Source organism: Ranitomeya variabilis, chromosome 3 (genome assembly GCF_051348905.1).
Source record: "Ranitomeya variabilis isolate aRanVar5 chromosome 3, aRanVar5.hap1, whole genome shotgun sequence".
In the NCBI taxonomy this organism is placed as follows: Eukaryota; Metazoa; Chordata; class Amphibia; order Anura; family Dendrobatidae; genus Ranitomeya; species Ranitomeya variabilis.
Genome location: NC_135234.1, coordinates 29547616 through 29560681, shown reverse-complemented (window position 1 = coordinate 29560681; position 13066 = coordinate 29547616). Strand labels below are relative to the sequence as shown.

Genomic DNA, 13066 nt, shown 5'->3' with positions numbered 1-13066 from the left:
TATCACAAGTTCGATATGATTGTGGTCGTATGTTATACTCCCGGCGTGGCAATGCCGCTAGGAGTGATGGCACTTCTTTGCACCAGGTGGGACATATTCAGCACCAGCAGCCCCGAGATTTTCACGGCTCGGTGTTTTACAATCTGGCTTTTCTTTCTCGCCACACCCAGTGTGCACTTCTGTAGGAATGGTTTGGTGGATTCCCTGTAGCTGTAAGACAACTCATGCCCGGGCAGCTGCCCCTCCCTGACGTTAAAGAATTCATGCATAAAAAGCACTGGGACGGCTGAAATTGTTGCCCTTGGCAAGATCTGACTTACAAAACCGCATTTCGGGTTTTTTTTTTTTTTTCCTACCTCTCTATTATTGCTGGTTTGTACAGATCACAAGCCGAGATGTCATGTCCTTACATTCCGGGGAGAAGCGCACACCTGCTCCGGCTCCTTTTTTTTTTTTTTTGCGTTGTTTTGCTCATTCGTATCAATAAGATTCTTGCAAAAATGTATATTTCTGCCCCTCGTGTTATTTTTATCATGCGGTGAATCCATGCTGAGAAAATCCCCCTGACGCCATGCGGAGGGTGAATGTCCGGGGGCTTAATACTAACGATGAATGCACCCGCTTCACTTGCCAGGGGCGTCCGGTATTACAGATGCAAGTCACTGCTTGTGCCCATCACCATTTTTTGGGGCTAACCCTGTGTAAATAATATTGGAGGTGCAACGACTTGGAAAGAAGTTTATAATATTTTGTGAAGTTTTGCTATTCTTTCCCTCGTTGCAACTTAGGCTGCTAGAGAAATAAGACAAGTCTGTGCAGCCTAGAGAAACAGTCTCCTGCGGTGACGTAGCTACAGTCCGGTGAGCCCCCGGGGTAAAATTTGGACCTAGACCCCCACCTGCATGTTTCTCAGATGTATGGCCTATTGTAGCATTTTATCTTATAAAGACTTGCATGTTCACCCCCCATGTAATAATGTCCCCTGTTTTGGCTCCATCCTGAAATAAGCTCCCCCTTCCTGTAATATTGGGCCCCTTCCAGGAATAATGTCCCCAAAATAAAGATTATTATTATTATCTTAGTCCCTTTCAGTATATTTCCCCCCGTCCTGGGTCCTTCCAGTAATAAAGGGTCCTTCCTGGGCCACATTCTATAACAGTGTCCCACATTCTGGGCCCCTTCTTGGTATAATGTTCCCTAAAATGTAATAATGTCCCCTGCCCTGAGCCATTTAATAATCTTTTGGGCCGCTTCCTATGATAGTATCCTCCATCTTGACTCCTTCTGTTAATAAGGTCCCCCATTCTGGCCTCTTCCAGTAGTAATGTCACGCATCCTGGCCCTCTTCTTGGTATAAAGACCCCCATTCTGGAGCCTTTATTATTATAATGTCCCCCATCCTGGGCCTCTTGTTGGTATAATGTCCCCCATCCTGGGCCTCTTGTTGGTATAATGTCCCCCATCCTGGGCCTCTTCTTGGTATAATGTCCCCCATCCTGGGCCTCTTCTTGGTATAATGTCCCCCATCCTGGGCCCTTTATTAGTATAATGTTCCCCATCCTGGGCTCCTTCCAGTAATAATCTCCCCCATTATGGCCCTTTCCAGTAATAATGTCCCCTATCCTGGGCCTATTCTTGGTATGACCCCCATCCTGGGCCCTTTACTAGTATAATGTCCCCCTTCCTGATGTAATGTTTCCCATCCTTGCCCCCTTCCTGGTATAATGTCCCCCATCCTGGGCTCCTTTCTGGTATAATGTCCCCATCCTGGGCCCCTTCCTGGTATAATGTCCCCCTTCCTGGGACCCTTCCTGGTATAATGTCGCCGATCCTGGGCCCCTTCCTGATATAATGTCTCCCATCCTGGGCTCCTTCCTGGTACAATATCCCCGTTCTGTCCATTTTCCATTCTTTTCCAGCACATTTTAAAAATTAACAAATGATTATTCTTACCTTTCCCCGTTCCCGCAATGTACGGTGTGCTCCTCTATAGCCTGCACATAAGTTGGCAGCTGACTTCGGTGTGCCAGTATGGGTAACCCATGGTATCACTGCCATATGCCGCCCGTCACTGGCAATCCGACATCTGCTGCCGGGCTTTGATTGGCCGACCTTGCGTGTTGAGCCGGTGGCTCTCTGCTCCGCAATAGATTTCAGCTGAATGTGCGTCCAAAGACGCAGCGGTGCAACCACAGGTAGAGCCACTGAGCTCAATGATTGTCTGCAGTGCTGTTCACATGACTTCAGCGCTGCAGACAAACAGAGGGGCAGCTGTAGAATTTTTTACAGAAATATTTGCAACGACTGAAAATCAATTTCTTTTATACAAATCGGATTATTTCAGCATGATCGGATACGCAGCATTTGAACATACCCTTAGAAGCACTGATCTAGAATAATGACCCACCGCGACTCCGGGGTAATAACCGCCAACAGTGGCTCACAAGAAAGCTGCCGAGGACTGGAATGGCGGTCTGTATTCTATGCTTCAGAGGACATTTTCCACATTGTGGATAGAACATTATGGAAAATAAGTTTATAATTAAACTGTCAAAAATAATATTGGTAACTAATAAGTACATAATGTGTGAAGATTACTGGGCTCCTCTAATTTTTAGTGCCAAGGACCAAGAATTCCGCCGGTCCTAACTCCAGGACTAATGGCGCGTCTGGGCGAGCAGCCATCATGTTTTCATGTACGGAGTAAATGACATAAGCAGAAAATATGACACTTGTGCATACTCTTTTTTTTTTTCTAGGCTGCTTTAATGATCTCTCTTATATGGAAATACTACTCCGAACCGGTGATCGTGCTGCCTAGTAAATGGATTGCACCATTGGAACGTCTGGTAGCTTTTCCCACTGGTATTGCAGGTAACATTGAGCATTTAACGCTTACCCCTGTAACACCGATTCACAGCTGCAGAATAAGAAGTAATTTCATGAATGCATTAAGCTGGTACTGATCCTGAGTTCCATCCTGCATTATACCCCAGAGCTGCACTCACTATTCTGCTGGTGCAGTCACTGTGTACATACATTACATCACTAATCCTGAGTTACATCCTGTATTATACCCCAGAGCTGCACTCACTATTCAGCTGGTGCAGTCACTGTGTACATACATTACATTACTAATCCTGAGTTCCATCCTGCATTATACCCCAGAGCTGCACTCACTATTCTGCTGGTGCAGTCACTGTGTACATACATTACATCACTAATCCTGAGTTACATCCTGTATTATACCCCAGAGCTGCACTCACTATTCAGCTGGTGCAGTCACTGTGTACATACATTACATTACTAATCCTGAGTTCCATCCTGCATTATACCCCAGAGCTGCACTCACTATTCTGCTGGTGCAGTCACTGTGTACATACATTACATCACTAATCCTGAGTTACATCCTGTATTATACCCCAGAGCTGCACTCACTATTCAGCTGGTGCAGTCACTGTGTACATACATTACATTACTAATCCTGAGTTACATCCTGTATTATACCCCAGAGCTGCACTCACTATTCTGCTGGTGCAGTCACTGTGTACATACATCACATTACTGATCCTGAGTTACATCCTGCATTATACCCCAGAGCTGCACTCACTATTCTGCTGGTGCAGTCATTGTGTACATACATTACATTACTGATCCTGAGTTACATCCTGTATTATACCCCAGAGCTGCACTTACTATTCTGCTGGTGCAGTCACTGTGTACATACATTACTGATCCTGAGTTACATCCTGTATTATACTCCAGAGCTGCACTCACTATTCTGCTGGTGCAGTCACTGTGTACATACATTACATTACTAATCCTGAGTTACATCCTGTATTATACCCCAGAGCTGCACTCGCTATTCTGCTGGTGCAGTCACTGTATACATACATTACATTACTGATCCTGAGTTACATCCTGTATACCCCAGAGCTGCACTCGCTATTCTGCTGGTGCAGTCACTGTGTACATACATTACCTTACTGATCCTGAGTTACATCCTGTATTATACCCCAGAGCTGCACTCACTATTCTGCTGGTGCAGTCACTGTGTACATACATTACATTACTGATCCTGAGTTACATCCTGTATTATACCCCAGAGCTGCACTCGCTATTCTGCTGGTGCAGTCACTGTATACATACATTACATTACTGATCCTGAGTTACATCCTGTATACCCCAGAGCTGCACTCGCTATTCTGCTGGTGCAGTCACTGTGTACATACATTACATTACTGATCCTGAGTTACATCCTGTATTATACCCCAGAGCTGCACTCACTATTCTGCTGGGGCAGTCACTGTGTACATACATTACATTACTGATCCTGAGTTACATCCTGTATTATACCCCAGAGCTGCACTCGCTATTCTGCTGCTGCAGTCACTGTGTACATACATTACATTACTGATCCTGAGTTCCATCCTGCATTATACCCCAGAGCTGCACTCACTATTCTGCTGGTGCTGTCATTGTGTACATACATTACATTACTGATCCTGAGTTACATCCTGTATTATACTCCAAAGCTGCACTCACTATTCTGCTGGTGCAGTCACTGTGTACATACATTACATTACTGATCCTGAGTTACATCCTGTATTATACCCCAGAGCTGCACTCGCTATTCTGCTGGTGCAGTCACTGTGTACATACATTACATTACTGATCCTGAGTTACATCCTGTATTATACCCCAGAGCTGCACTCACTATTCTGCTGGTGCAGTCACTGTGTACATACATTACATTACTGATCCTGAGTTACATCCTGTATTATACCCCAGAGCTGCACTCACTATTCTGCTGGTGCAGTCACTGTGTACATACATTACATTACTGATCCTGAGTTACATCCTGTATTATACCCCAGAGCTGCACTCACTATTCTGCTGGTGCAGTCACTGTGTACATACATTACATTACTGATCCTGAGTTACATCCTGTATTATACCCCAGAGCTGCACTCGCTATTCTGCTGGTGCAGTCACTGTATACATACATTACATTACTGATCCTGAGTTACATCCTGTATACCCCAGAGCTGCACTCGCTATTCTGCTGGTGCAGTCACTGTGTACATACATTACATTACTGATCCTGAGTTACATCCTGTATTATACCCCAGAGCTGCACTCACTATTCTGCTGGGGCAGTCACTGTGTACATACATTACATTACTGATCCTGAGTTACATCCTGTATTATACCCCAGAGCTGCACTCGCTATTCTGCTGCTGCAGTCACTGTGTACATACATTACATTACTGATCCTGAGTTCCATCCTGCATTATACCCCAGAGCTGCACTCACTATTCTGCTGGTGCTGTCATTGTGTACATACATTACATTACTGATCCTGAGTTACATCCTGTATTATACTCCAAAGCTGCACTCACTATTCTGCTGGTGCAGTCACTGTGTACATACATTACATTACTGATCCTGAGTTACATCCTGTATTATACCCCAGAGCTGCACTCGCTATTCTGCTGGTGCAGTCACTGTGTACATACATTACATTACTGATCCTGAGTTACATCCTGTATTATACCCCAGAGCTGCACTCACTATTCTGCTGGTGCAGTCACTGTGTACATACATTACATTACTGATCCTGAGTTACATCCTGTATTATACCCCAGAGCTGCACTCAGTATTCTGCTGGTGCAGTCACTGTGTACATACATTACATTACTTACTCTGACTGTGGCTCACGAAGCTGAGATATGAGGTGCTGTTTGGTGGAAGTCAATAAAGTAAAAGCTGTGATGTGATTGGTTGATATGGGAATTAAAGACAGTTTTGATAATTCTGCCCCATACCCGTATATTATATGATGTTATGTGCACCCTGTAATATTCGGGTATTATAGTGCTGTTATAGCTCCTGGCATCAGCCGCACACACGTCCTAATGGATAAAGCCAACACTGCGGCTGAGATGATTGGTTTGTGGCTGCAATAAAAATCTGTTTCAGTAAACACATAATACCGCGCCAGATCCTTTACTTTCATGTAGATTCTTAAAGGCAATGAGTCATCAAAAAGCGATATGTTATTAAAATCAAAGATCAAAGAAATATAAAGATGTTACCATAGCAAAGGAAGAGGAGGTAATCTGTGACATCACCTATTAGGGCTGGTGGATCCTGTGTTATCTACTGTATATAGAGGTGTTATCAGTCATTGTACAGGAGGAGGAGGTGAGCTGTGATATCACCTATTGTGAATGGTGGATCCTGTGTTATCTACTGTATATAGAGGTGTTAACAGTCATTGTACAGGAGGAGGAGGTGAGCTGTGACATCACCTATTGTGAATGGTGGATCCTGTGTTATCTACTGTATATAGAGGTGTTATCAGTCATTGTACAGGAGGAGGTGAGCTGTGACATCACCTATTGTCAATGGTGGGTCCTGTGTTATCTACTGTATATAGAGGTGTTATCAGTCATTGTACAGGAGGAGGTGAGCTGATATATCACCTATTGTGGATGGTGGTCCTGTGTTATATACTGTATATACAGGTGTTATCAATCATTGTACAGGAGGAGGAGGTGAGCTGTGACATCACCTATTGTGAATGGTGGATCCTGTGTTATCTACTGTATATAGAGGTGTTATCAGTCATTGTACAGGCGGAGGAGGTGAGCTGTGACATCACCTATTGTGAATGGTGGATCCTGTGTTATCTACTGTATATAGAGGTGTTCTCAGTCATTGTACAGGAGGAGGAGGTGAGCTGTGATATCACCTATTGTGGATGGTGGTCCTGTGTTATATATTGTATATACAGGTGTTATCAGTCATTGTACAGGAGGAGGAGGTGAGCTGTGATATCACCTATTGTGGATGGTGGTCCTGTGTTATCTACTGTATATAGAGGTGTTATCAGTCATTGTACAGGAGGAGGAGGTGAGCTGTGATATCACCTATTGTGAATGGTGGATCCTGTGTTATCTACTGTATATAGAGGTGTTATCAGTCATTGTACAGGAGGAGGAGGTGAGCTGTGACATCACCTATTGTGAATGGTGGATCCTGTGTTATCTGCTGTATATGGAGGTGTTATCAGTCATTGTACAGGAGGAGGAGGTGAGCTGTGACATCACCTATTGTGAATGGTGGATCCTGTGTTATCTACTGTATATAGAGGTGTTATCAGTCATTGTACAGGAGGAGGTGAGCTGTGAGATCACCTATTGTGAATTTCTCAAGAAGCTTGTTAGCTACTTACAGACAGTCGCTACTTAAAAGGGTGACAAGGCAGTGGTGAGGACACCTTCCTTCCATCTCCATAAGCTTAACCCCTTAACGACCGCCAATACGGCTTTTAACGGCGGCAGTTAAGGGTACTTATTCCTCAGCGCCACTTTTTAACGGCGCTGAGAAATAATGTTATAGTTCCCCTCTGCGTCAGAAAATCTCTGGGGTCTCGGCTATATCTTGGCATGGAATATAATCTTTATGTAAGGAGAGTGTGAGTTTCAGATTAAATTGATTGTTATTGAGAGAATTAATAAAGTCTCTCAAATGTTCTTCCTTACCCCTCCATTTTATGAGGACGTCATCTATGTAACGTTTCCACGTTACAATTTTGTCTATATAAGATTACATTTCCTCTGAAAAAAACACACTCCTCCTCCATCCTAGATATAAATTAGGTGCCACGGCTGCCCCCATAGCGGTTCCCCGCATTTGAAGATAGAAGCGGTCTTCAAAAAGGAAGTTGTTCCTCTTGAGAATAAATTTGAGAAGACTCAAAACAGATTCCCTTTGTTCTTGATTGTATTCAACATTTTTTGAGGAAGAATTTGACAGCCCCACATCCCTTTTCCTGGTCTATGCTAGCATATAGACTTTCCACATCACAGGTTTCAAGTACGGTAATTCTTGTTGACCTAATGTTGTGTCCTGTAATTCCTGTAATATCTGCATGGTGTCTCTGGTTTAGGTGGGAAGATCGTATACATATCCTCTTAATTCCTGATCAAGCCATTTACTGGCTTTTTCCGTCAGGTTTCCTATACCAAAGACAAAAGGTTTGCCAGGTGGGTTTTCTAGGCCCTTGTGGACCTTGGGGAGCATGTAAAAGCTTTCCACTTTCTGATTTTTTGACACCAAGAAAATCTTTTTCATTTTTGGTTATATCTCCTACTTCCAACCCTTGATCAGTGATCTTATTATATTCATCAACAAATTGCACAGTGGGGTCACTCCAAAGGGATCTATAACATTCTTTATTACTTAGTTGTCGCCTCGCTTCTAGAATGTACTTTTCTTATAGCTTGATGAATATATTGCCTTCTTTATCACTGGGCTTAAACATCACGTCATCCCATTCTTTAAATTCCCCTTATTATCCGTATTTTTTCAGAATTGACATATAAATTGGTGGTATTGGCCGGTAATACCAAAATGTCTTGAGTCACCATGTCAACAAAAACTTTTACGGGGGGGACAAGTTTGTAAGAGTGGCATCGTGGTGGACTTAGGCTTGAGAGTTTTTCTCTTCTATGTAGGACCCAAAGTGGCTTTCATTGTCTCCCCTCTCATTCCTCCAGAATCTCCAGGGCCTGTCGTTCCTGACCTGAGAGGGAATGGGGAAGGGAAACATCAACGTTTTCCATAAAGGTTGTATTGGACGTTTGGCGAGCAAAAATCTTTTGAAAAATCAACTTGCGGCCAAAAAAGAAGTAGACCTTTAATGATATTACATTTATTCAGACGGGTAGGAAGACAGAAATTAAAACCCTTCTTCAAAACATCGGCTTGAGAGCCAGTCACTATATGTTGAGAAAGGTTATTAATTCTTAAAGATTGTGTATTCTCACTGGTCTGTCCAGCGACTTCCTCTTGTTCCTGTCTTTGGTCAAACCCCTTAAACCCCATCGACCTCTGTCCCGTAAAAATTGCATAGTAAGATTATTCTTACCCACCTGGTCATTTCTAGTGGTATGAAGGGAGGTTTGTTCTGAATCTGACTCTGACATATTTCTACTTTCAGCATCCGTGCCTGAAAATTTCACGTCTCTGTTCCTCATTTTTCTTACTAGGATATTTTTTTCTGCGTTGAGACTGATTCTTTCCCCAATTATATACCAGACCTTTGGAGTGATCTGTCTTGTCTCTCAAATATTTCCTCCTTTTATGCCTCTTTATTTTAGTTTCTACTTTGTCAATAAATTGTAAGGTCCGCTTAAACCCTTCTTCAAATTCAGGTTTTCCATCTGATTTATCCATCTTGGGGGTAATCTCATCAAGCTCTTTTTCCAATGTATCTAGAATGTAGGTCTCACCCTCAACGAAAATATTCATCAGTTGACGTGAACATTCTGTCCGTCGCCTCCCATCTCCGTTTCAAGTCAGGTTTAGTCAGGTCATAAGACGAGAACATTGACACACGGACGCCCCTGGAGATAAGTCCCTGTTCTAGATATTGTTCAAGGCTCAATTATTTAATAATTTGTCAGTTTCTAAGTTGTCAGTTGATGTTTCTCCTCTCAAACCATGGTCGTCATTAAATATTGTTTTAATGTCATCTCTCAGGCTTTCTCGCCTCGACTGAAACTGATTGGACATTTTGGATGTAGCCATTTTAAATTATCTTGATCTTATTGATCAAGAAAAAGTTGACAAGTTTTAATGTCAATTTATTTCACCAAAACAATTCCAGTAGTGACATGTAGAAGCTCCCGAAAAATTATATAGATAGGGTAGAGTGTGTCCAAACAGAACAACAATAGAAAAGTAAGGAGTCTGAACTCATAGGACAGAATTCACAAGGTGGACACCACCAGTTTAATGCTAATAGGAAAAGGGGGGAGGGGGGGAAGTGGAAGTGTGAATAAAATTAAACTTTATTATAAATCCTAAATTAAAATAAAAATTATAATGGCTAATTTTAAATGACTGATCATACAGTGGGCACAGAAAGTATTCAGACCCCTTTAAATGTTTCACTCTTAGTTTCATTGCAGCCATTTGGTAAATTCAAAAATGTTCATTTTTTCCTCAATAATGTACACTCTGCATCCCATCTTGACTTAAAAAAAAAACAGAAATGTGGTCATATTTTCATATTTATTAAAAAAGAAAAACTGAAATATCACATGGTCATGAGTATCCAGACCCTTCGCTCAGACACTCATATGTAAGTCCCATGCTGTCCATTTCCTTGTGATCCTCCTTGAGATGTTCTACTCCTTCATTGGAGTCCAGCTGTGTTTAATTAAACAGATAGGACTTGATTTGGAAAGGCGCACACCTGTCTATATAAGACCTCACAGCTCACAGCGCATGTCAGACCAAATGAGAATCATGAAGTCAAAGGAACTGGCCAAGGAGCTCAGAGACAGAATTGTGGCAAGGCACAGATCTGGCCATGGTTACAAAAAAATTTCTGCAGTACTTAAGGTTGCTACAAACACAGTGGCCTCCATAATCGGTAAATGGAAGAAGTTTCGGACCACCAGAAGTCTTCCTAGACCTGGCTGTTCAACCAAACTGAGCAATCGCGGGAGAAGAGCCTTGGTGAGAGAGGTAAAGAACCCCAAGATCACTGTGGCTGAGCTCCAGAGATGCAGTAGGGAGATGAGAGAAAGTTCCACAAAGTCAACTATCACTGCAGCCTCCACCAGTCGGGCCTTTATGGCAGAGTGGCCAGACGGAAGCCTCTCCTCAGTGCAAGACATATGAAAGCCCACATAGAGTTTGCTAAAAAAACACATGAAGGAATCCCAGACTATGAGAAATAATATTCTCTGGTCTGATGAGACAAAGATAGACCTTTTTGGTGATAATTCTAAGCGGTATGTGTGGAGAAAACCAGGCACTGCTCATCACCTGCCCAATACAATCCCAACAGTGAAACATGATGGTGGCGGCATCATGCTATGGGGGTGTTTTTCAGCTGCAGGGACAGGACGACTAGTTGTCATTTAAGGAAACATGGATGCGGCCAGGTACAGAGATGTCCTGGAGGAAAACCTCTTCCAGAGTGCTCTGGACCTCAGACTTGGCCGAAGGTTCACCTTCCAACAAGACAATGACCCTAAGCACACAGCTAAAATAACAAAGGAGCGGCTTCAGAACAACTCTGTGACCATTCTTGACTGGCCCAGCCAGAGCCCTGGCCTAAACCTAATGGAGCATCTCTGGAGAGACCAGAAAATGGCGTCCACCAACGTTCACCATCCAACCTGACGGAACAGGAGAGGATCTGCAAGGAAGAATGGCCAAGGATCCCCAAATCAAGGGGTGAAAAACTTGTTGCATCATTCCCAAGAAGACTCATGACTGTACTAGCTCAATACTGAGCAAAGGTCCGAATACTTATGACCATGGGAGATTTCAGTTTTTCTTTTTTAATAAATTTGCAAAAATTCCTACATTTCTGTTTTTTGTTTAGATGGGGTGCAGTGTACATTAATGAGAAAAAAATTAACATTTTTGAATTTACCAAATGGCTGCAATGAAACAAAGAGTGAAAAATGTAAAGGGGTCTGAATACTTTCGTACCCACTGTATGTGGCATAGTATGGAAGTATTTGGATCTAAACATTTTAGAAAAAGTGACCATTTTGATTGTGATTATATAATAACTGCACATCCAATTTGACCCCTATTTCCGGTTCTGTATTGGCTGTTTCCACAAGATCACAACTGTCTAGCTGGACTGATCTAGCGGAATGTGGTGCAGCCCTCCATAACTGACCGATTTGCTGTGTGACAACTCTTGTGTAGTGGAAATGTCAGCCACATTAACACAAGGTTGACTCTTATATACGCAGGTTATTCACTGTACATGTATTTCTAATTTCAGGTGGTGTAGGGATTACATGTTGGCTCGTGGTGTGTAACAAGGTCGTGGCCATCATGCTGTACCCCATCAGCTGAGACCTCAGTATTACTATCAGTCCGGGTCCCTTCATCCATCCATCCAATGTTTACAGTCTAAGGGAAGTCCAGGATCTATTTATTCATTTCTATAGTATGTGATGACTTACTTTGCTAGTCCGTCCTGTATGTCGTATAATTTCCTTTTATGTGTTCAAGTCATTATGTGTCTTATTACGTAACATCCTAAATAAAGCAAAACAGCAAAGTCTGATATGGTGTGTTCATTTCAGCTTTTTATACGGTACTAACTAAACAGAAGCAAAAAATACAAATATTCTTTCTATGCATCTACAAAGCAGAGCAGTATTACAGTAGTTATATTCTTGTACATAGGAGCAGTATTATAGTAGTTATATTCTTGTACATAGGAGCAGTATTATAGTACCGTAGTTATATTCTTGTACATAGGGGCAGTATTATAGTAGTTATATTCTTGTACATAGGAGCAGTATTATAGTAGTTATATTCTTGTACATAGGGGCAGTATTATAGTAGTTATATTCTTGTACATAGGAGCAGTATTATAGTAGTTCTATTCTTGTACATAGGGGCAGTATTATAGTAGTTATATTCTTGTACATAGGAGCAGTATTATAGTAGTTATATTCTTGTACATAGGAGCAGTATTATAGTAGTTATATTCTTGTACATAGGAGCAGTATTATAGTAGTTATATTCTTGTACATAGGGGCAGTATTATAGTAGCTATATTCTCGTACATAGGAGCAGTATTATAGTAGTTATATTCTTGTACATAGGGGCAGTATTTTAGTAGTTATATTCTTGTACATAGGAGCAGTATTATAGTAGTTGTATTCTTGTACATAGGGGCAGTATTATAGTAGCTATATTCTTGTACATAGGAGCAGAATTATAGCAGTTATATTCTTGTACATAGGAGCAGTATTATAGTAGTTATATTCTTGTACATAGGAGCAGTATTATAGCAGTTATATTCTTGTACATAGGAGCAGTATTATAGTAGTTATATTCTTGTACATAGGAGCAGTATTATAGTAGTTATATTCTTGTACATAGGGGCAGTATTATAGTAGTTATATTCTTGTACATAGGGGCAGCATTATAGTAGTTATATTTCGCTTTAATTATTGTATTGTTAACGTTGTTACTCATGACTGTTGTGTTTGAAACTGTTAAACTG

General features: G+C 41.9%; 1 protein-coding gene across 2 annotated transcripts in view; it reads left to right on the top strand.

Moving 5' to 3' along the window:
- GET1 (guided entry of tail-anchored proteins factor 1) overlaps window positions 1–12115 on the top strand; it is a 47394-nt gene extending 35279 nt beyond the window's left edge. For both annotated transcript variants that reach the window (XM_077293869.1, XM_077293868.1), the window contains exons 4-5: window positions 2760–2874; window positions 11828–12115. In XM_077293869.1, the coding sequence (XP_077149984.1) occupies window positions 2760–2874; window positions 11828–11901 (189 nt within the window). In that variant the 3' untranslated portion in view covers window positions 11902–12115. The remainder of the gene's footprint in view (window positions 1–2759; window positions 2875–11827) is intronic.
- The last annotated feature ends 951 nt before the right edge of the window (window positions 12116–13066 follow it).